The sequence below is a fragment of the Prinia subflava genome, chromosome 2 (assembly GCF_021018805.1).
Source record: "Prinia subflava isolate CZ2003 ecotype Zambia chromosome 2, Cam_Psub_1.2, whole genome shotgun sequence".
NCBI lineage: Eukaryota > Metazoa > Chordata > Aves > Passeriformes > Cisticolidae > Prinia > Prinia subflava.
This window is the reverse complement of record NC_086248.1, coordinates 5,260,786-5,283,838: the sequence shown is the minus strand read 5'-3', so window position 1 is coordinate 5,283,838 and position 23,053 is coordinate 5,260,786. Positions and strand designations below refer to the sequence as shown.

Genomic DNA, 23,053 nt, shown 5'->3' with positions numbered 1-23,053 from the left:
GCCTTCAGCGTCTGCAAACGCATCGCCCGAAAAAGCTGCACTGCTCCCTTCAGTCTGAGGTAGATGCATGAAGCAGGGGCCTGCCTGTAAAATTTCCTCTTGTTCTGCAAAGTCTCTCTCTCTCTCACTCTCCCTCTGCACTGTCCCAATTTACCACAGTGCAAAAAAACCCCACAGTCAAACAAATATATTCTTGGGAAGGAAGGGGGGCTGGTAGAGCGGTTTTTGAAGGCAGGCCAGAGACTATTCGAAAGGGGGGACACACAGAGCGTTTTAACTGCTGTGATAATTCTGCATAAAGAGATGTTAAGGCTCTAGCTCCTTGCTGTAGCATGCCATGTGTCCCTGAATAAAATTACTGCCATGCAGGCTGTTAGCAGAGGAATGCGTAAACAGACAATGTATCCTTGCATCAGTTCCACAAAATGTTGCACAACACAAATGCCTCTCGATGTGTCATTTCCTGCTTGGCCACCAGCCCAGCTCCTGACAGGCAGTCAACAAAAAAAAAAAAAAAAGAAAAAAGAAAAAGAAAAAGAAAAGAAAAAAAGAGAAAAATGAAAAAAAGAAAAGAAAAAAGAAAGAAAAAAAGAAAAATTCAAAAAAAGAAAGGCAAACTGAAAGATTTAAAGCTGTTCTACTCCAAAGCACATTCCACTCGCCTCAGACTTATCCCTCCACCCTCTCCGCCTTTGAAAGAAAAGAGGGAGAACTTCCTAAAAACTGTTATGGTTTTAAGTCAAGGAATCTCAAAAATCTCAATCACTTATCTGCCTTTTATAAGCCGGGTCGGCCAAACAGTTAATGTGGGGGCTGAGCAGAACCCCTGGCTGGCCCTGGCCGCCTTCCGCAGCGTGCACAGACAAAAAGGCGATGTGATGTTTGCTCATACCTTTCATCACGTGTGCACCTTGCAAGCTGCAGCAGCAGAGAAATGCTCGGGAGCTGAATGAAGCAGAGCAGTTTTCTCCCCTCAAACTCAAAGCTCAATGCTCAGAGCTGCTTTTCCATTCACACTGATAAAGAAAGTTGGGGTCGGTGACTTTGGAGCCTACCTTTGATTAGAGACAAACTAAAGTCTTTGGAAGTCAAGCAAAATATAAAAATATACAGACTTCTCCTCCCTCCTTCCTCATGATTCCCCCATGACTAGGTTTGTCCCAAAAGCAGCCAGAAAGGAGGATGTGCCTCCTATTCTAAAGGTACCACTATGGAAGGGCAAATCATTATTTCTGTAGTTGTAATGAGGCAATGCAAGGGCATTAAAGGGGGGTTTAGGTAAAGATCTGGGTGGTTTCTTTGTTCTTTTTTTTTTTTTTTTTTTTTCTCCTTTGACTTCCTTTACAGTAATCTCTGGCTTTCTGTCAGTCAGTTATGACCTCATGAAAACTTCTCCGGAAAACTTCTTTCAGCCCTCCCAGCTGGAAGGCAGCTCTGCTGGCTAAGATGTGCGTATGGCAGAGGTTTTATCCTGGATATGAGGAGAGAAAAATATCTGCAAGATTTCCTAATGATTCCCAAAGATCTTATACAACCCCGTCTCTAGACTGCATCACTCAGAGTACAAAGCACTGTCTCAACCCAGCACAGACACTCTGCAACACAGTAGATGTCCCTGGACAGTAATCCAGATAGACTGGAAGAGGTTAGGAAAAATTAAATAAATATTTTCTGAGAGAAAAAAAAATCATCAGAAGACCTTTTCTCATATAGAAACGGGCAAGTTCTTCCAACAGAGCAACCTGACATCACTGTCTCTATTAAAATATTTTCAAATAATAACAGAGAGGCAAGGCAGCAAGCTTCTACAAGCAGACGTTTAATACGACTAAATGGCACTTACATTTAAGAACCTGACTTTCTGAAGTGCTGAGCATCCAAAACACCAACTGGAGTCCCTGCATGCCACGGCTGTTCAGCACTCCTGAAGTCGGGCTCTAAATGTCTGTGATGTCTGTCATGGCTTTGCTGCTGCTCTTGCTGCTGCTGGGAACCTCGCAGCCTTCGTTCGCTCGAGTCAACTTGCCAACAGAAGGTCAGAGTGCCTTGCCTATAAACAAGCCTTACAAATTCACGATCTAAAGCATGATGTCATGTCTTAAAATGATAAGCTGGCAACAAAGTAAATGACATTTTGTAAAGATGTGCATAATTTTATGTTTACACTCCTTAGAATGAAGGTTCTAATAAGTCATCGGTTGTGTTCCTTTAAAGGGAAGTTTTATAACTGAGATGAATCACAACTGCAAAAGATCAAAGTTAAAAAACATCAATGATGCCATGGGGTACTTTTTAATCTTGTAATGAATGATGATCATGTGCTCTTATGAAGTTGCTCCAACTGCCAACGCCAGATGTGTATATTAAGAAAAAAGTTGTTTGTGATGTGACAGCTCTGGTTGAGCTGCCAGAGAGAGGAAAACTAGGAGAACATGCTTGAAATGTTGAAGTGAAATACAGATCCTAGCAGAGAGGGGCACTATTTGCCGATATATAATTGTTTAAGACACATTTGCTATCAAAGCTGCTCCTTGAATTCCTTATTGCCTCCAAACACCTAATTTTCCTTATGCAACATAAATGCCTGATACATTCCTTGAATGATTACTACCAAACTAATGTATCTACACAAGTGCAGGGTCTCCAAGAAGTAAGCTTAGTGAAAACTTCAGTGAAACTCCCAGAGCTCACTGGAGCTACCCTTTCCCTACAAATTCAAGTTTAATAATGAGTCATTCCAGAGATGTATGAGAATGACTTGAAAGTATAAGATTGCAGTATTTCACCAAAACAAAAAAATACAATTAAAATACAAATGGACATTCAAGCTCAAATTTTACTTTCTTTAAAAAAAATAACAAAAAAGAGGGGGAAAGAAAGAAAATAAACAGATGAAGAAGGACAAAATGACTCCATGTAGGCCATAAGAGCTCAGTTGCTGAGCATTTCTAGGCTCAGCTATTCAAAGATACCAGCAGATGGGTATCACATACAGAGGTCTTCTAGGGATAAAGTAAAAAATTCCAGCAGAGCTAGGAGATCTTGTTAAATTCTATGAGCACAGACTAACTTTCAATCTACTGATCACCAAAACATGACCATGCCAGCAGGGTCCCTTTCTGTGCTGCACAGGGTAATCCACACTGCTCTCCACACCTCATTTTCAAACCCCTCTGCTCTTTCACCATGGTTGTGTCCTCTGCCAGGAGATTTCCTCTTTTGCAGATGCATCATTACTTGCAAGCAGCCTCCAGATGGGACTGGCTAAATGGTATAGAACTTATTCCCTGTTTTTTACTCCATGAATGCAGCTTCCCCAGTGTCCTCCAAGTAAGTTACATGGAGTACCAGCTGCAAGTGAAAATTAAAAATGGGAACTCACTCACAGAGAGAAGACAGAACAAAAATCCCCCTGCTGTAACATCAGGACACCTCAGCTGTGAGCAGGTAGCACCACAAGCATGTACCTAATGAAATGTATCCAGAGCTATTTGCCTTTTTTTTAGCTGTTCTTCAGGGTGAAGCTCTACAGCCTGGACAGTTCTTACAGGGAGCATTTCAGTTCCCACCTCGGTGTAAGAGGAGGTGAGTCTGCAGCGTGTATTGGCACGAGAAACACTTAACTGCATGAATTCTGTCTACATCTCTCTACTTCTGTCTTTGTGGTATTTTAAACAAAACACCATGAAAGCTCCTTGAAGGTCGCGTTTGTATGTGCAGATCAAAGGCAGAATAATTATTTGAGATGCTTCCATTATAGGGATGCTTTTAATGTGGTTATTCATCAAATAGTTCTTAATCTCTAAGTGTAATTTAAATAACGCTATACCTGGCTAATCCAATCAATTTAGAGTCATTTCTAGTTAGATTAAGAAAAAGCTCCAGAACTAGCTCATCAGTGATACCCATATGATGCGAGACTGGTTACCAGCTAAATGTGCTAGACAGAGAGACAGCCAGATAAATCCTGATGGATTAAACAGACTTGACTGTATCTAAAAATAAGTGCTACCCATAAAACTGCTAGGACATGACAAAACACAATTGTCATAAAAGTACAGCCATTGCAAAATAGATAAATCATGGCAAATAGATTCTTAGTGAGCTTGCATGGCTATGAGATAAATGTGCTGGGTGAAAATCTGCTGGACTACGTTTAAAAAAAAAATTCTGTGCACAAATAAGAAACAAAGACTATGCTGTTGATATACTAAGTTTTTTTATCTTTCTGTGGCCCCTGGGGGTCTACAATGAGTCCATAGCTGAAAACCAACTTCAGGTCTGATGAGATTAACCAGGTGCATTAATTATCTGATGGCAAAAGAATTTAAGGGCAAACAGAAAGGCACTATATGATATGTTTCCTCTCTGTGCTAGGACTGATCCTGAAAGATCAGGCTCCTGTTTTGTTCTAAACGTCTTCAGTTGGAAACTTACACTAGCTCAGGGAATGCAGCACGTTGCAGGATTGTATCTACTGTTTCTAAATCAGATTATATATAAGTACAGAGGTTTAATTCTCATTTACACTGGCAGATAATGTATTAAGACCTTGATGTGAATGAGAATCAGGTTTGGGATTGCCCAAATTCAGCCAAGCACTTAAGCGAGTGTTTAATGCAAGTATGTGTGTGGTCCAATAGACTCCAAATCAAGCATGCGCTCACATATTTTGCTGAGCAAAAACCAGTGTTTGACAAAGATATACATATTTCATTTGCAAGTCTCTTGTTAACAAAATTAAGCAGGCATAAGAACAAAAAGAAGAATATAATACTCACTCCTTGGCTCCCTTGGCCCATCCACTGTAACCTTTATAGCTCTGTGGTATGTAGCGACTTGGGGGGGATTTGTCAGGACAGTTATTGTCAAAGTAAAGCTCTTCCCTACAAAGGGAAAAAACAACAAGGAATGAGTGATTACAACATGAAAACAGTCACATGCATGTTCAGTAAAGAATCAGTTTAAAATTATTCCCTGTCGTTACCACAATCGTGAAAATTAAAAACATAACTGACCATAGGAGTTTTCCTCCCCTTCAGTTTTACTCTATGTCAAGAATACGTCCATGTGTTGACAATCTAAATGTTTCTTATTTAATAATGGGTCATCATACAATGACAGAACAAAAGTGATTCACTGCTGAGGACAAGCCAAATTCTTTGCTGCATTGAAAGTGGTGTAAATCCAAAGCAAGTCAGATAATTTAAAAATTTACTCCAGTTTCGCAGCTGTGTGACAGAGAGCAGAATGTGACCACATGTTATTTACTTCACACAGTTTTATCATTTCATTTGTTTGACTTTGCCTACAATAAGATGAGGAAAGAATATATTTTCCTCCTGGGAGATGTTTTAACAGGGAGTCAGTGTCTCTGTCCTTCATATGCCAGGCTAATATGATGATATCATTATTAGGGAACACGCCTTTTTTCCCTACACATATTCTATCTATGAAAAACCAAGAAAGCCCCCGACTTTCCTGTGAGGGTGAGAAATGTCTGTGTGCACGTACTTTGCTATCGTCAGTCTGCATTGTTGGGTGGTTTTGGAGGGTTTTTTTTAACTTTTCAAAGCTTGAATTCAGGCAGAGATTGCACAAGACCATCCACAGCCTTCAGCTGAATGAAAACGTTAAAAAGAAATAAATAAAGGGAGCTGCCTGCATCTGAGCACACATTCTCACAGGCGCTGGCCCCCGTTTGGGAGACTCACTGACAGTTGTAATCTGTTAGATATGCAACGGTTACTCATGTCAGATAGTCAAAACTGAAAACTGTTTCAAGACAGGAAAAGGTGGGCGTACAACAGTGACTCAATAAAACAGTCAGCAATCTTTGGCCTTCATGCTCATTTAAGCTGCTACTTTACCAGACACTTAAAGCTTTTTTTTTTTTTCCCCTCCTCCCTGGGTGTATTTGTGCATTTTTGCTGCTAGGGCTTTTCCTCTCGCTGAACTCTGAAGGCATTCAATCTAGGCACAAATCTTAAATGATATGTAACAGCACAAACTTAATGCAGTTTTTTCAGGCCTAATATAGAACAGCTTATATATAAGGCATAATACAGAACAGAGCTTTGGCTGTCAAATCTAGTAATTGGTCTTTCTTTCTGGTCCAAGTCGTATATCCCCCAAACCTGCCTGAGACATGCATCATTTATTATCAGGAGTGCAACTTCAAACTGTCTTGGCTATAATTTTCATGAACTAGAATGTGACATGGATTTTTTTTTTTAAGGAAATATAACTGTCATTTAGAGTAAAATGATTTTCCAGGTGAAGCTGTGCTCCAGCTGTGCCCAGCTCTCTGGAAGATGCAGGTTAGAGGGAAGGTCAGGACCCTGGCAAGTAGAATTATAGAACGGTTTGGGTTGGGGGGGACCTTAAAAATCATCTTGTTCCAATCCCCCTGCCACAGACAGGGACACCTTCCACTAGACAATGTTGCTCCAAGCCCCATCCAACCTGGCCTTAAACACTTTCAGAGATGGAGCATCCACAGCTCCTCTGGGCAACCTGTGCCAGTGAGTCACCATCCTCACTATTTCTTGCTGATATCCAATCTAAACCTGCCCTCTGTCAGTTTAAGCATGCAAAAATCTCAGGATGCTGAATTCTGTCCCAGTGGCATGGCTGATGGTGGCTTTTCCCATTTTCACTGGGAAAAGGATTGCTTCCTCAATCATCACAGGAGCAGTTAGGTGTATTTAGGACATCCCATCTTTGTCCAGCCCTCCCCACCTGCTGTCCCAGAGGTGAAGTGTGTGCCCTGCCAGCACAGGGGGTGGGCAGCCCTCACACACACAGCAGCAGCCCTACAGTGCCTCCACACTGCTTGTTTAGGGCTGAGAAGAGTCCGTGCCTTTTATCCCTCTCCAAAGAGGAATTCAGCCCACTGCACAAATATATATAATTCTCCAGGCTCAGGTTTAAGGCTTCCTTTGGCACCAGCTTACCATGTCAAAAAATCCTGACTATTAAATTGTATGCTGATGGCATTCAGATCACAGTAACCCCTAGATGATCAGTAGAATACTACTGGTAACAAAGATACTAAAGGTGCTTTTCCATACACCCTTGAACAAAGAATTTAGCCTTCCATGCTATTGTTCTCTTTATACATCAAATCCCTACAAATGTCTATTATGACAATAAAAATTAGCTCAGCAAAATATACTGTTTGTAAGAACCTGCAAAATTGTTCTGTAGGAAAGCACTGCAATATTTCCGACACTAAATATATCTCAACAGAATACAGTGGCCAGAAAAAACGCACTCCTTAATAAAAAGAGCTACATTTGGACCTTGACAGTGAGAATTTCTAAACTGACACCTCTCAGCCAGCCTGAGCTGAAGAGTAAGCAGCTAATTTGAGAGGGAAACTGGTTTTGTTCCCTAACTGGTATTTTAAAAACCAAAGTGTGAATGAAGTAGCACTGGCGAAGCCCCCTCACACTCCATAAACCACAGAGCCCTTCATTGTGGGGAGCTGCACGGCCCTGTCAGGGCACTCCAGAGCTTTCAAGAGATGATTTACATATTACAGGATTAAGAATGAAATAAATTTTTAAGGTCGCCTGTTTCAGTGATGCTGATGCCTTCCACAGCTATTTCACAGCTATCCCTCCTCAGCTACAAAATCCTTTAATGCACTTTTTATCACCTTTCTTTATTGCCCTTAGTCAGTTCAACTATCCACTTTCAGAGGCTACAGACTAATTGTAGGTCTCTTTTATTAAATTCCCCAGCCAAGCAGTCATCTGGCACTATTGCTTCAGTGTGTCTAAACTGTGCATTCTTTGTTATTCACACATGTGAGTCGAGCTGACACAGAGGAGGACGAGATGGACATATGCTGAAGCACAAGGCAAACCCCAGAGAGGAGCTTGAAAGGAGGCTCGGCAGCCTGTGTGTGCGTGTTGCATATTTTTTCAGTTAGATGCTAATGTGATTAAAGTATCGGGACACAACAAAATTAAGGTTACGATCCTTTGCTTATTGAAGACAGGAATTCTTTCTTCTCTGTGCTGTGGATGGGGTTTGTAAAAGTGAGCTACCACCTGAAAACCACATACAAACAACTGCTGCATTCACATCAAACACTCCTGTTACTTACTCATATGAATTCAAAAAAGGTGTTTAAGAGAAATTATGCAAACAGAAACGTGAAGCTTCTGTCAGGCAAACAAAATGAATATGTATAAAAATCGGGTTTCTGCATAGAGCCATGGGAAGCAAGTAAAAACGTGGGACAGGAGGTGAAGTGGTAAGTTGATGATTCAGACTTCACAATCAAATTTAGAGATACAGAGATCAAAGCACGAGCTGCTTAGAAAGATGTAAATCTCAAGCCAGGAACAGGTGTGGATTAGTTTCTTGCCACCGAAAAATGATTTCTTTATTAGTTTATTTTTTCCTGTTCTACTTCAGGACTTGTATCTACTGATATTTGTCTATGTAAGGAGCTTTCTCACTTCTGCTTGCAACTACTGATTTCTTTGCCTGCTATTTTAAGCAGAGTTCGAAAACTCTATCATTAATGATAACTCTTTCTCCTTCTCTCCTTCTCTCTCTCTCTCTCCCCCTCTCTGTTCTAAGTCTGGAAGACAAGTCTGGACCAATTTCTCCATCCTGCCTCTGGCAGGAGAATGCAGCATTTCAGATCCTCCACCGAGTCCCGGCTGCTTCAAAGGAAAAGCCCTACTTTCTTCCGTTAAGATCATAAGAAATATAGGGGGAGGGGGTCAGCTCTGTTTGGACATAATTACACTTCATCAAAAGAAGCTTTCTTCATCTTCCATGCGTGAAAAGTCTGCAAGCAGTTAAGTCTGTCTTTTTTCTTCCTCTTTTTTTTTAAAAAAAAACTTTTTTTTTTTTTTTTTTTTTTAAATATAAAAATTGCTATTTGGGAAACTAGCCAAAACTCAGAAAGCCAATATAGTAAAACAGTGCACACCCTTTGTTTTTCTTTGAAGTCTCTTAAATAAATATGTTGAGGGTTTGAAAAGTATACTATCACTTTTCCATAGATTCTACCCAGATTGATCAGAGAAAAAGTCTATTCCAAGTCTGCTAGATAAAAATATAAATTAAACTACTGGAACCAAATTTTAGGAGCTCTGTGTTTGTGTCTGTATCAGTATCTACGGAGGCTTTAAGCTGTCTATTTAATTTCCTATGCTTTAATAAAAAGTATATATCATAGGTTTGAAATGAAATCCTCAGATCAGAGGTAGTGCATCACATTTCAGTCCTTTTCCAGCACTACTAAAAGGCTGATACACTACTGAACTTCTACTGTAAGGCAGCAGTAGTGATGGAGCCAGAGAACTTTCAAACTTAATCCGTCAGCAGAATAACAAAGCAAACTGATTATTTAAAGAAAAGTCAAATGGAAGAGATAGGGAAGACCTTATTCACAGGGCGAATAAATTCCGTATTTATATTGTATTACTCTTGGTAAAATTACTCTTTCTTTCAAGTTATTCTCTATTATTAATACTTTCTAAGTTCTAAAATGATAAAGAGAATTTTTGGCTAGGTAATTAAAGAATAGTCCCTGTAAGTCATGCTTATGGACTCACTTTCACAAAGCACTTGTAAAAATGTGCTGACTGATTTGGACTCTCTGGGCCTCTGTCATACATTTAACTTTTTTTTGGACAAAAACTCTTTCCTTCTGTAAGATGAACTCCAACTGCTTTCTAAAAAATATTACTGTAAAATTTGCCTTATTGTTAATTTCCCAGCCTGACTATTCTGCTTCTTTTGCTTTGTTTTTCCCCATGCAGGGCTAATTTAGAAAAAAGTGAATAACTACTTCAAATACATAAAGGAAAATATATGTAAGTTGAATCAATGACTGGTACAACACCACTCCAAAGCCTCCTGCAACAAGAACTGCAGTACCAGCTTCCTTTAAGCTATCCTCTCCATCTTTACCTGAAGTCTGAAAGCTGCTGTGCAACCCTTAAAGAGGAATTCTTGCAAATCTGCAATAATTACAAAAGCTTTCTATAAGTGCAGTGCAGTTTTCAGATTATAGGAAACTCAAAGAGTTGGAAGAAAATGACAGCACTCTACCTCTTAAAAAAAATGAAAAAAAAATTGAAAGTTACCCTGTCATTTAAAGTAAAGGTTAAATTTAGTTCATGCCCAAGCTTACCAGCAATTCATAAAAAGTCAAGCAGCTTACTAAAAAGAAAAGTGAGGGTGATTTTCACGGGTTATCAACAGTTTGGTTTAAAGGGCAGAGAAGCCACTAGCAAGCTTTTCACCAACAGCTGTTAAGCCTTGAAAGATTTAAGTCCCTAAAGAATACAACCTATAGAACATGTGATATGCAAAATCCCCCTAATTACAGGTCTTCTACAACAACTTCAGAAGCGGCTCTACTGCTAAAGGGAATTCTCCACCTCTCACTGCCATGGCCCGAAATACACTCTCCTGACTCTGCATAACCTGGATCACAGATATTCCCTTTTCCTTCCACCCTTCCTGTGTGATTCAAACAGGGAAGCAGGTACTCCCTGAATCATTTTTCCAAACCTCTGTCTGATAAAAAGCTACAGAGACTCCTAACTTGCTTTGTGCAAATGCTGAAGTTTGACAGTAAAATATGGGTACATCACTCAAAAAAAAAAAAAGAAAAAAAGACTGACAACCTAAACAACGTGGTCTAGTGGAAGATGTCCCTGCTTGTGGCAAGGGGTAAGAAAGAGATGAGCTTTAAGGTCCCTTACAACCCAAACTTTGCTGTGATTCTATGAACAATTGATTTACGGGTTAATCGCTATTTCATTGCAAAGTGACTTTGACATTTAGGCATCGTTTTTCACATCATTACAAACAAGTAAAAGGCAGTGGCCTACCTCTTCCACTTCTTCCCACAAATCTCAAGTCATTAAATCTGGCCACCTGGTTCTTCATCACGGCAGAAGCGTTTCGCAGCTCTGCAGAGTAGTTCTCATCGTTTCCAGCCATGACCGTCACCACCGTCCCATCGGGCACTTCTCCTAAGGCCACCACCTGTGAAAACGGGGACACAATCACGGCTGGAGAAGCCACACTTGGGAGGTGTGTGCTCCCCTGCCAGCTCTGCAGGCTGCCAGGCTCGTGAAGAAGCTCTGTGGTGAGGAGTCTGGTACTCGCTGTGCACAGAACAAAGTGCCACATCAAACACAGAAACATCGCGTGTTGGCTCTGTTTCCCAGAGCTTCTTCATTGTTGCATTTCTTCAGAAACGCTCAACCTCCTTATGTTGAGTGCATGCTTTAATGCTTTCTGAAGGACAACTTTGTTCTTAACAAGCAGGGAGCAGCGAGAGGACATGAGGCAAGGCTTGTATCTGTAAATTATGCACAGGAAAGCATTTAAAATGGAAAGCTAGAAATTAGTGTTAGCAGCCTTATCACTCAGATTCAGTTCTCCTCTGGTTGTACCCATCACCCTGACCCCTGAGCTCCTCAGACTCCTCAGCCAGAGAGATCCATGCATCCCCCCATCCCAGGAGTGGCACTCGGGGCACCAGCAGGCAAAGCTCTACACCCAACACGCTCTACAATGGAGCACTTTATGGCTGGAATTCAAACTCCTCATGTGCAATATAAAACAAAGCTGTATTTCCTTGCAGGCATGTAAATTTTCATAGTGCTTGCAAGAGTCGCGTGTGGTTAGTGCTGATACCTCCCTCAAATTCCAGGATGGGTGAACAGAAGATATCAAAGTATTTCACTTCTCCCTATGTTCCAGCTACCTGATAGTCTCCCTTTCATGCTTCAGTGGTAGTGCAGTGCTCCAACATCTGATTAAATAAATGTCACGGAGCAGACAGCTTCTGATTTGAAAACACCAGAAATACCTGCAGTGTTAGTGCTCTGTGGCTTCTTAAAGAAAAAAAAAAAAAGTTAAAAAGGAATGCTAAGTTACTAGGAAGAAAATATACACACAGGGCAAAAATGTCCACAAAAGTATTAATAAAATAACCTCCTTTTCCCCAGTTGCCTAATTCTGATGCTGAAAATAAAATTATAACAAGAAGAGATTCAGAGATATTGCATGGCTGAGCCAGAACTTGAAAAAATATCTTAAGCTACAAAGTCTCTCTCCTTGCAGTTACTACCAATTTACATGGTCAGATATGAGGTTTTATATTATTCAGAGTAATTTATTCTGTCTCCTGAAATATATATTACATTTTGTCATATGGCCTTCCTGAAATGCCTTATCCATAAATGATCCTGGCTGGAACTAATAATTGCAGGTTACAGGTGATATTAATTCAGTGGAAAGAATGAGGAGCTCTGGATATATAAGGAGACCATTATGTGGTCCAGTGAGCTGTACAATATTTCTCTAGAACAATAAAGAGGAATTACAATCATATAGAAATAGGACATATAACTGAAAACTATAGCTTATTTTGTTTAAAAGAAACGTTGAAGAAAAAGAAGCAAGTGAAGCTCAAACACTGTTTAAAGAAAATTTACGTGCTTTTCTTTTTTTGTATAAAACACTGGGTAATACCACCCAAAACTAAAAGCTAAGTTTTGCCACAAACTACTGTGAGGTCTTCATGTACCTAATAAAGATTTTACTTTAAAGTCATATGAAAGTCCCAGAATATAAAAACAGATGAACCACCACTGTGGCTAAGATCTGAGGTCCCAGTAACTCTCTACCTTCGGTCTGGCAGCAACCAGGTCTGATGGCTTCAAAGCCAGGTGTAAGGAATAATAAATAATAATCAAATAAATAATAATCTGGTGAACAGATTACAGAGATGACTCTAACCATTAATAAATGCATACTGGCTTAAACTGTAAAGCATGGGGCTTGAGATTACCACTCTCTTCCCAGTGTGCAACAGACCACGTTATCTCTGGACAGTCTGGGCGCGCCCATCAGCATCCCAGGGAGTTGCACCCTACGCCTTTTATACCTCGCAAAACAACAACAAAAGATCACACTAACTCCAGAAATGCAAAGCACCTGAGAGTGCAGCAGGAAGCACAAGGCTGCCAGGGGCCTGGGAAGAGGGAGAGAGATGCCTGAAGCCTCAGCTCACCTCTTTCTCCCCAGGTACCCATACAGCATCAGGCAGCGTCATCACAGCCCCGTCTCAGTCCCAAACCCAGGTACAGCTTACAGCACCTGGCAGGAGGGAGCAAAATCCCTTAAAAGGCACCCCTCTGTCCTCTGTTGCTTTTCAGAGCTTTCCTTCCTGCCCTTTCCACTCGATGTCAGTTCAATTTGTCAGCTTAGCCATCAGCCCAGAGCTGCACGTGCCACAGCCGTCGCTGAGCGATCGCAACTAATCGAGAGCTGCATCGTTACCGAGAAGCCTTGGATGCAGTACCACTGCTCATCTCCTTCAGAGAGGACCAAAGGACAAGAAAGACTGAAATCAGAGAGGAAAATAAAAACTTTGGCTCATAAAATAAAGCCTATAACAAGGGAAGCTGCCCTGCCACGCAACAGGAGGAAAAGGCTTATTATTTTTTTACTTCGATACTTTCTTGCCACAAAACAGCCTAAGAATATTGCACAGCTACATGGAAGCGCTGGGCAGAAAAAAGCTTTGCAAAACAACTTTGAAACCTGGAAAAGTACCCGTCATTTTGAGAATTTTCAAAAGTAATTTTACATACTGAGAGACTGTTGGCCTAAACCCTGATTTGGCAATTTTATGCCATGTATCAACACAAAATTAATTACATATTCTTAGAAAGAGCAGTGTAAATGCCCTGTGAAATGAGTAAGGACTGTGTTAAAAATTAAAGATTAGAAGTAGTCAGTGTATATTCCTTACCTATCCTTTAATACTCAGTACCTCTACTATTTCAAAATCTTTCTTTTCCATATACAGCTCCCTACACATTTTGATGATTACAAGTAGATTTTGCTTTTTTTTTTCTTTCAACTAGAGCTCAAAAAGGTACATGAATCCCCAAAATAAAACCAACCCAATTCCTATGAGTTGAAAATAACTATGTATTTTTTGCATAAAACAATTCTGGTTAGGCAACCTGTTTGCCCAGTTTCGGTCCAGTGGGATTTGAACTGGCCAAAGTATGTAGCCTGAAGACGGAAGTTATAAGCACAAAGCAAAATTCCTATACAACAGCAGGTACTCAAACTTTCTGCAGAGTAAAATGCTTGTCTGGAAAAAAAAAATGGCCAACACTGGTGTACATGCTAACTAGTTCCTCTCAAACATTGATATCTGCCACTTCAAAAGCTTTCTTGCGAAACACTGAATTCAAACAGCCTCTGAATGTAAAATCTTCTGTATTCAGAATGCTTTTCCCAGACATTGCCAAAAGAGCATCTGATACTATTAAAAATATTTCAGTGTCCTGTAACTTAAAACAGAATAACTGATTCGTGCAACTTTTTGTTTCAAATCTACATCTGGGCTGACAATTTATACAGCAGGTTTCAGCTTGAAGCTATTTAAAACAGCTGAGTTATAAACTCCGAAAATTGGGGTTTGGAGGGAAATGCTGACAGACCCTGAACTACTGTGGTGCTACTGGGGAAATGTTTTAGACTCCACATCCCATTTTTCCCCTGCCTTTAGGTCCACCAAGACTCTCTGCTGCTATTAGCATCGTACAGAAGTCACTTCTAACCTCTAACGTGGCAATCTGGGTCTTTATGACTTGCAGTAAAACTCACACAGAGGGGCCAAATTCTGATGACTCAACTCAAATAAAGTATTGCTGGCTACTGAGATTAAAAAGTGAATATGATTTGGACCTGGGTGCACAATACCCATTTATTTTATTCTGAATATTATTAGCTAGAGCTGTATTAATAACTACTCATCTAACACTCTTCCCCACAAAACCAGGCTGCATTAACAGTCTTAGCGAGCACACGACAGGGACTCCCTCCCCAGTGTGTGCAAATATTAATACTTAAAATTCAAACCTAATGTTAAGCCAACACTATTTCAAAAAATTATAATCAAACCCAGCACTGTTTATAACATACTTCCTCTTCTGCATATGATTTATATCTGTTTTTTTAAATTAAAACAGTGCTATATCCAGCGTACGTTTTTGCTCGAGATCGCTGCGAGAGAATTATGACACACTTAACACACCACTCAAAACATTATCATCAACATATTATTTATTGCCAATAAAACTTCACAAAGTGTGTTGTCTGTGAGCTATTTCATTTTCAAGTTATTGTTCAGCTGAGATTTCTATAGCTCAAATCTGTCTCTTTTTTCCCTTTCAGAGCTGATTCCCATTCTGTTGTAACACAATCAAGTGTTTCACTGTATGATATATGCAGCTGTTTTGGTCTAAAACTACTGGGCAGCTGCATGCAAGTTACATTTGAAAAATGAAATTGATTTTTTTTAAATGGTCAAAAGTATTTCAAGTGAGTTTTAAATTAATTTACAGGTAAAGAAGGGCATATATAATTTTGTCATATTTTTAAAAGTGCATATTGCATATGAAAACACAGCTGCACCAACAGCAGTTGAGTGCAAAGGGCAACGTGTACCTCTGATGCATCTGAAAATCAGTCAGATCTGCACCTCCATGTCAGCAATCAAACACAGGACCCACATATAACACACATATAAATACATATATATGAACACAAAAAAGATTGGGGAACAGTGTAATCTTTTGTCTACCTTTTTATCACATGTAAGCATTCTTATTGTAATAATATTCTAAATACTTTAATATTTAGTTTAGATCTTTCCCTTATTCTAATGAGATGCGACCGCATCCTTTGAACTGCTGTGAGGTAGGAGAAGGCTCAGACACCTCAGACGAGAACAGCAACGTGAGAATGACAATGCAACAGCTCCCGCGTCCCTGCTTTAAACTGTAACACCAACTTAATCTAGCGCTCAATTTAATTATAATCACAATCCTCTGAAAGCTCCTCCTCCTTACCCCGCAGCCCCTCTGAATCAGAATCACTGTGATCCACATGTAGAGAGCCTCTGAGTGCTACACAAGCCATGAAGTCCAAACACACCCTATTTTCTGCCATTTCTGCTCAGTCCGACCATCGTGTCCTGCACAAGCAGGCCCTGGTGCAAAGGGTTCCTCCAGCAATTCCAGCCTCTCCAAACTGTCCCCACACACACGAGAGCTCCAGCACCCGCACACCCACAACTGTTCAAAGCAAACCTTCATTGTTATCACCAGTCACTTTACCAGGGGCTCATTTAACCACTTTTACTATTTTTTCCCGGACAAACAGCCATGATAGCACGGCTGGCAGTCGGAAAACACAAGAAAAAAGGCGATGTTCTGGAACGCACTTGGTGAGACTGTTTCCAAACTTTTCTGTCTTTTCAGGGATTTCCAGGTGTGTTATTTTTTCACAGGAAAATGTGGCTATGTTGAGACCCTCGCAGGGCCACCCCACCTCACTCTGACCCATGCCCTGTTCAGAAAGGCATTTGGGGACACCCCAGCCATTGCCTTCTCCCTACCAAAAGCCACGGGAAGGAAAACTCCAGGGGGAACACTTGGAAATATTGCTAGAGGAGGAAAAGGGCTTGCTTTAAAACATGCAATTATTGTTGTTATTATTGCAGGGTTTTTTTCTAAAATCGTTTCCTCTCATTAGCGCGCCGTGGGGATGGAGACAGAAAATTAAAAGCAGCATCCCCAGTGCAGAGCGGGGTGGGATTTATTATGGAAATGTGCGACAGTGCCAAGGAGAGCGTCTCTGGGCAGCCACTTCCTCGGTTGTCCACCAGGAGAAGGGAAGGGGCCCCTGTCCCCCCCTCCAGGTGCTCTGTGTCCCCCTTTCCCAGCCCCACCTCTGCCCGGGAGCTCAAAGCCCCGATCCCGCTCTGCCACTCCAGCCCGACCCTCGGGCTCCAGGCGCCCCCCGCACGCTGCAGAGCCACCCCGAATCCTCCAGCCCCACTCCCCGGAGCCGAGGGGAGGCAGGGACACCCCCGTGGGTCAGGGATTGGTTTCTCGAGGTGGAGGGGTGCCACTCTGAGCTCGGGCCGAGGGCTGAATCCCTCCATCCCCAGGGAGGGAAAATAGGTTTCTACAAAAAAAGGCCCAGGGAGAGACTGTGGGAAGCAGGGGGTGTCTCCCAGGGGGATGCTGAGGGGGGCACAAGGTGTCCCTGGGCTCCGGGGGGGACACGTCCGGCAGTGCCCCGAGGGGATGGAGATAACGGGATGGCTCTGGGCGTGCAGGGGTGCGGGGGGGAAGGGCAGAGCATGGGGGGCACCGGGGGCACAGCAAGGGTGAGGGGGCAGAGCTGGTGCACGGGGGGCACAGGAAGCGCAGCAGAACGGGGGGCACGGCAGCAACTGCAGCAGCGGGAGAGGGGGTGAGAGGCACTGCGGGGGCTGCGCTCCGAGACACCGCGGGACGGGGGCACAGCAGGCACGGCAGGACGGTGACAGGATACAGAAGTCACCGCAAGACTCGAACACTTGGGAGGGGGCGGGAGCACAGGAGTCATTGCAAGGCTGGGGGGTCAGAGAAGCCCCCCGGGCCGCGGGGGCACAGCAGGCTTTGCAGGATGGGGGAGCACGGGGAGGCACTGCAGGGCTGGGGGCGTGAGGGGGGCACAGGGGACACTGCAGCCCGGGGACCACCGGAGACATTGCGGGGGCGGGGTGGCCGGGGGGACACAGAAGCCCCTGCAGGCCGGTGGGGCACTGAGATGCTGCAGGGGCGACCGGAGGGCACAGAAGTCGCCGCCGGCCGGGGGAGGACACCAAAGTCCCTGCGGGCCAGGGGGTACAGAAGGCACTGAAGGACGGGGCTGGGGGGGTGGAACTGCGGGACACACGCAGAGAAATCCCTCTGGGCCGGGGAGCACAGAAGCTCCAGCAGGACGGGGATAACCGGAGACGCTGCGGGCCGCGGGGGGGAGGCACAGAAAGCCCTGCGTGAGGAAGGGCAGGGGGTGCGGGGGGAGCATCCCGGGCCGCGGCGGCTGCGGGAGGGGGGTGTCTCACCTTGAACGCCACCGGGAGGGTCTTGTTGCAGCGCCAGTGCGAGGGCAGGACGGAGCAGAGGAAGTTGGGGCTGTCGGTGCGGACCAGCTCGGCGGGGTGGTCAGCGATGATCTCCACCATGGTGCGGTTATCGTGGGGGCGCAGCCGGGGCACGGCGGCCGCCGCGTCCTGTTGCTGCTGCTGCTGCTGCTGCTGCTGGGCTACCACCACCGGGCTGACCTCGCTCATCTTGCCGGGCTGCAGGCTGCTGGAGGGGGGGCTGAACCTCCGGCTGGTGCTGGGATCTACGGGAATACGCATCACAACAGCCACAAGTTAGCGAATTGGGGGGCGGGGGGGGGGAGCGGTAGGGGGATCGCTGGTAGAGGAGGCGTGTAGTGGGGGGTGGGGGTTGTAAAAAAAAAAAAAAATATATATCTAGTGAAAAAAGGGTGAATGAAAAAGTGGAGGGGTGAGGATAAGGGGCAAAAAATCAAATCAGACGAAAAATAAGAAAAAAAAAAGGAGCGGATTAAAAGCAAGAGAAAAAAAAATCTCAGTCTGTTTTTGGTTTGTTTTGAGTTTTTTTAAAGAAGGATGGACGGGGCGAGGGGCGATGCCGGTCTGGGGGCGCCTGCAGCCCGGAGTAGCGAGGAGGCAGCGGCTGGCGGTGGGTCCGGGGCTGCCCCTCTCAGCACAGCCCGGCTGGAAACTGCATGGTCCCGGCTTCTGCCCAGCTGCAAAGCGCTGCTGCTTCTCCTCCTCCTTCCTTCCTTCCTTCTCGCACAGTCTCTCTGCTCTTTTCCCTCCTTCTAGCCACCGCTTCTTCTTCTCTCAAGTGCTCGAATTTCTTCCCTTTTTTCTTCCCCTCCCTCCCCGTCTTCTTTTCCTTTTCGGATTTTCCAAAGGTTGTCTTGGGAGAAGTAGAACTCGCTGCCGGTTCAGCTTCCTGGGCTGCTGCTGCTGCCGGCCGCCAGAATCGCAGCGTAACTCAGCCCCGGAGAGGAGCGGAGAGGAGAGGGGGGGTTCAGGGGAACGTCCCGGATTCCTCCGAAGAAATCTTCCTCCTCCGGACACACACAGGGAAAAAAAAAGAAAAAGAAAAAAAAATAGGAGCAAACAAAAAGCCTCGCTGGGACAGAGGCGAGGAGCCGCTGGGTTCCCCCGCTTATTGCCTTTGGCTTCAGGAAGCGGGAGCTCGGGAAGGGGCTTGGGAAAAGTGGCTCCCCTCCTCCAAAAAAAAAGGCGCTCCCGAAGCGATTTCGGCGGGGAAACAAAGTTACTGAGGTTGTTGGGGTGAGGAGGAAAGTCACAGGGCTGATAATTAAAAGAGACTTTTTAGCTAGTTCCTTTCGGACGATCGGGACTTAAGAAAAGTTGAACTTTCAGATTCCCAGGGAAAAAGAAGCCGGGATCATAGCTGAGAAAAAAAAAAAAAAAAATCAACACAACAATAAAACAGCCCTCCTTAAGCTGATTTCTAAAATATGACCAAGCAAATTCTAGGAAAAAGCAGCCTCGGTGCAGCCCGGTCCTTCACATGAAGTCGCTGCTGGATCCAAGTCCGTTGAGTTGAATAGGCGAACAAAAATCTTGCTTTTTTTTCTGCCCTTGATGAACAACAGCAGCAAAAAAATCATTAAAATGTCGCTTTGTTTGAGTTATTTTTCTTTCTGGAAATCGGGTTAAAAATAATAATTATGAAAAAAAGCAACCAAAAGTTACAAACTTCTTTGGGGTCCCAAGAAGTTGAGGTCGGGGAAGATGAAGGAGCCGGAAAAAAATAACAAACCCACGCCACAGTTTTTTTGTCCTGAATGTGGTTTTTGGAGGCTGGGATTTCTAATGATTAGGTTTTTGTGGTTTATATATACAGGACTCTCTGGCTAAGGCGATCATTATGCTGATGAGAGTCAGCAGCACGTGGTGCTTCCCTCCTCAGACTTTTGCAGCCTTCAAAATAAATAAACCAATGTGCATCCACCCCAGGAGGAGAAACTCTCACCCACGGGGAGAGGGACGGGGAAGGGGGGGAGCAGGAGACGGTCTCCGATCTCCACTTCTCTCCGGGTTTTTTCCATTAACACTTTTGGGCTTGTTTGTTTAAATAAAAAAAAAATTAAAAAAGGCATGAAAAATCTTGTTTGCAGAAAAAAAAAAAAAAAAAAAAAAAAAAAAAAAAAAAAAAAAAAGTAAGAATAATCTGGTGCCAAAGAGTTTTTTGCTAAGTCTCCGGTAGTCTAAAGCCTAAACCATTTCCTTGAATGAATGAAAGCTATAAAACCCCCTTCAGACTATTAAGGTAAAGGGAGTCTGGTTTGTTTTCTCCCTTAAAAAAAAAAAAAAAGGCAGATCTTATTAAAAACTATTTACATACCCAATGGTACGAAAGTGTCACCGCCTCCCCGCGCAGATAACAGCCTATCACAACCCGCCCTCTAATTTCTAAGGCTTTACTCCGACTTGCTACTTCCACCTTCTTGTACAAAGTCGGCGCTGCGTGTGTGCTGCTTGCTCGCCGCCTGTGTGTGACTCGGGGCGCTGTGTGTGTGTGTCTGTCTGCGCTGGGGGTGCGGGGGACGCGGCCCTTCCAGGAGCCCTTCCGAGCCCCGAGCCCGGCACCCCGACCCCGCCGGGTTTGTCCCGCCGGACCCTGCTCCAGAAGTCGGCGGAGCCGCTCCGGGGAGCCGCCCCGCACTCCCGGGCTCGGGGTGTCCGTGTGTGGCTGCTGCTGCTGGGGCACCTCCGGGGCTGCTTCTGCACCCGCGGAGCCCCCGCGCCCTCCTCCTGCCGGGCGGCAGCGCTGCCCCCGCTCCTTCCTGCCCCGCTACCCCCGACTTCTGCCCCTCCGGGACAACCCCCGGCTGTGCCCGGGAAGGTGCGCGCAGAGGCGGCGGCGTCTCCCGCCCCTCTCGGCTCCGAGCGGAGAACAAGCCGCAAGCTCCGCCGATCGGTCACAGGGGAGAGCTCTCGCTCCGCGCACCGCGGCTGCGGCCCCCGCTCCGCGCCCACCCAGCCCCGGCTCCGTCCCTCCATCCATCCATCCCTCCGTGCCTCCTCCGCCCCGCGGCTTTCCCACGCTTCCCGCGGGGAGCGACGCCCCCGGCCCACTGCCTCGCAGGGATCTGTGCCCTCCTCAACGTCTTTTTTTTTTTTTTTTTTTTTTTTTTCCTTTCCCGGCCCAAGGTTGGAAGGGCTCTGGAAGTTTTCTATCCCGTTGAGAAAACGCGATCCATGTGGATAACTCGGCAAACCCCTCCTGAGCTCGCCCTGCTTCTCCCGACAACCGCAGGGATCTGCTTTTCCCAAAAGCGGCCGTTTCCAAGGCACAATTACTCATCACCTATCCGGATTAGTATATATGCAGAAGCTCTGGTTTGCTGTGGTTGTGATACAGAAAATACATTTCTTCATACTTATTTTGGCAAAATATTTATGTCCATAGATTCTTTTGGCTTCCTTCCCCCGCTTCTTTAGCTGGCTCTAATACACTCCCAAAGAGCCATTCCAAAGGTGCTAGAAAGAAGGCAAAGAGTTGTTTTATATCCAAATGCTATATAAGCCTGACAATCGTGATTTATTTCATTTCAAACAAGAAGATACGTTTCCACTTTTAATTAGTCACACTAAAAATTTTACAGTCACCTCTCTTCCTACTAAAATAAAATAAAAAGTTAATTAGGATAAACTAAAATAAGTCATTGGAAGCTACCAGTTTAAGGTCACTTAAAATAGGCCAGGGTTATTTATAATGTTGAAATAAAATTTTCCACTGAGTGTCCTAACAAAGTTTCAGGTATCTGGCACAGCTGATTTTCAGTCTCCATGCAAAAATATCTTTCTGCTGAACATTTACACATTTAACAGGAACTTACTACAGTCTGGAACAGATCACGGCTCAGAGCTCTAGAATTTTATTTAAATGGTTATGGACAAATTAATAAAAGTACCAGTAATGTTTATGGACCTACATAAAAGCTGGATGGGATTTTTCAGAAGAAGTCATTCATGTTATGATATATATAATCTGGAACCTTGGCTTGGATTTGGCTGGAATGGAGAGCAACCCTGCTGCTCGGCTTTCCTCGGGTTTTATTTCAGAACTTCTCGGAATTTTAGCACTGGTTGCAAAATGGGTCATATTTTAAGATCTTAGAGAATTGTAGGAGGTTGGTGAAAAAATGTGCTTGCGCTGCAAGTTATATCTTAACAAACACCTTCAGATCCACTTTATAATATTGAATTTTCATTAGTATGGCTGTGCTTGCTGCAATTTAAATTGTCTTTTAGCTTTTTCACTTTTAACTGTGTTATGAATACAGCCATAATTAAACTGCTTTTGGACAAAAAGGTAACGTTTTAAAGAGCACAGAGTTTGTTTACCATCACATTTCTAAAACATAGGCCCAGTAGGCTCTTATTGTAAGTACTGGGTGCTCAAGATGAAAAATAATTATCAGATATGAAAGATTCTAACCTGGATGATGTTCCCTAAATAAATAGTTTCGATGCCAGTTTGCTGGGCTGGAATGTGCTGCAAATACAATGAATACAGAATTTATTTTGAGCTTTTCTGAGTATGTAAATAGCCTTTGTGAAACGGGAATAAATGAATGGGTTCACTGGGTTTGTTATTGTATTTGATATTTTTAGCCAGAGCGACTACAGCAATGTCAGCAATTATTACTATAGTAAAAGAATTGCCAGTATTCTTGTTTCCAACATCTACCTTCCCAAAGTTTTTTATTCACTCACGAAAGTGTGCATCGAGCCAAAATATGTGAACTTAAGTAAACTTAATGCTAGAGCAGGTTTTGCCCAAACTTCCATTCATTTCAGTAAGGGCAAGATAAGCTCCAGTGTCTCTTGGCAGCGCATTACTTTCGCTTTGGTTGGAAGTTGACTGTTTGCCCAGCTATTCTTTGCTTTTTCTTAAGTATGACAAATAGTAACTCTAGATTAGCACGTTATTCGGTCTGCTAAGTAGGCGTGTGGTAATGAGTTCTGTAACTGCAGCATTCTTACTCACACTATGGACTACTATGGTTTGTTTAACTACTGTGTCCCTGCCCCACTGATTTACAGCCCAGATAAAAGAAG

General features: G+C 43.7%; 1 protein-coding gene across 4 annotated transcripts in view; it reads right to left on the bottom strand.

Moving 5' to 3' along the window:
- Positions 1-18,278, bottom strand: part of RUNX2 (RUNX family transcription factor 2) — a 156,156-nt gene extending 137,878 nt beyond the window's left edge. For all 4 annotated transcript variants that reach the window (XM_063423624.1, XM_063423633.1, XM_063423640.1 and 1 more), the window contains exons 1-3: positions 17,975-18,278; positions 10,872-11,028; positions 4,782-4,886 (exon numbers count right to left, since the gene is read on the bottom strand). In XM_063423624.1, coding sequence (XP_063279694.1) covers positions 4,782-4,886; positions 10,872-11,028; positions 17,975-18,274 — 562 coding nt within the window. In that variant the 5' untranslated portion in view covers positions 18,275-18,278. The remainder of the gene's footprint in view (positions 1-4,781; positions 4,887-10,871; positions 11,029-17,974) is intronic.
- Between the last annotated feature and the right edge of the window lie 4,775 nt (positions 18,279-23,053).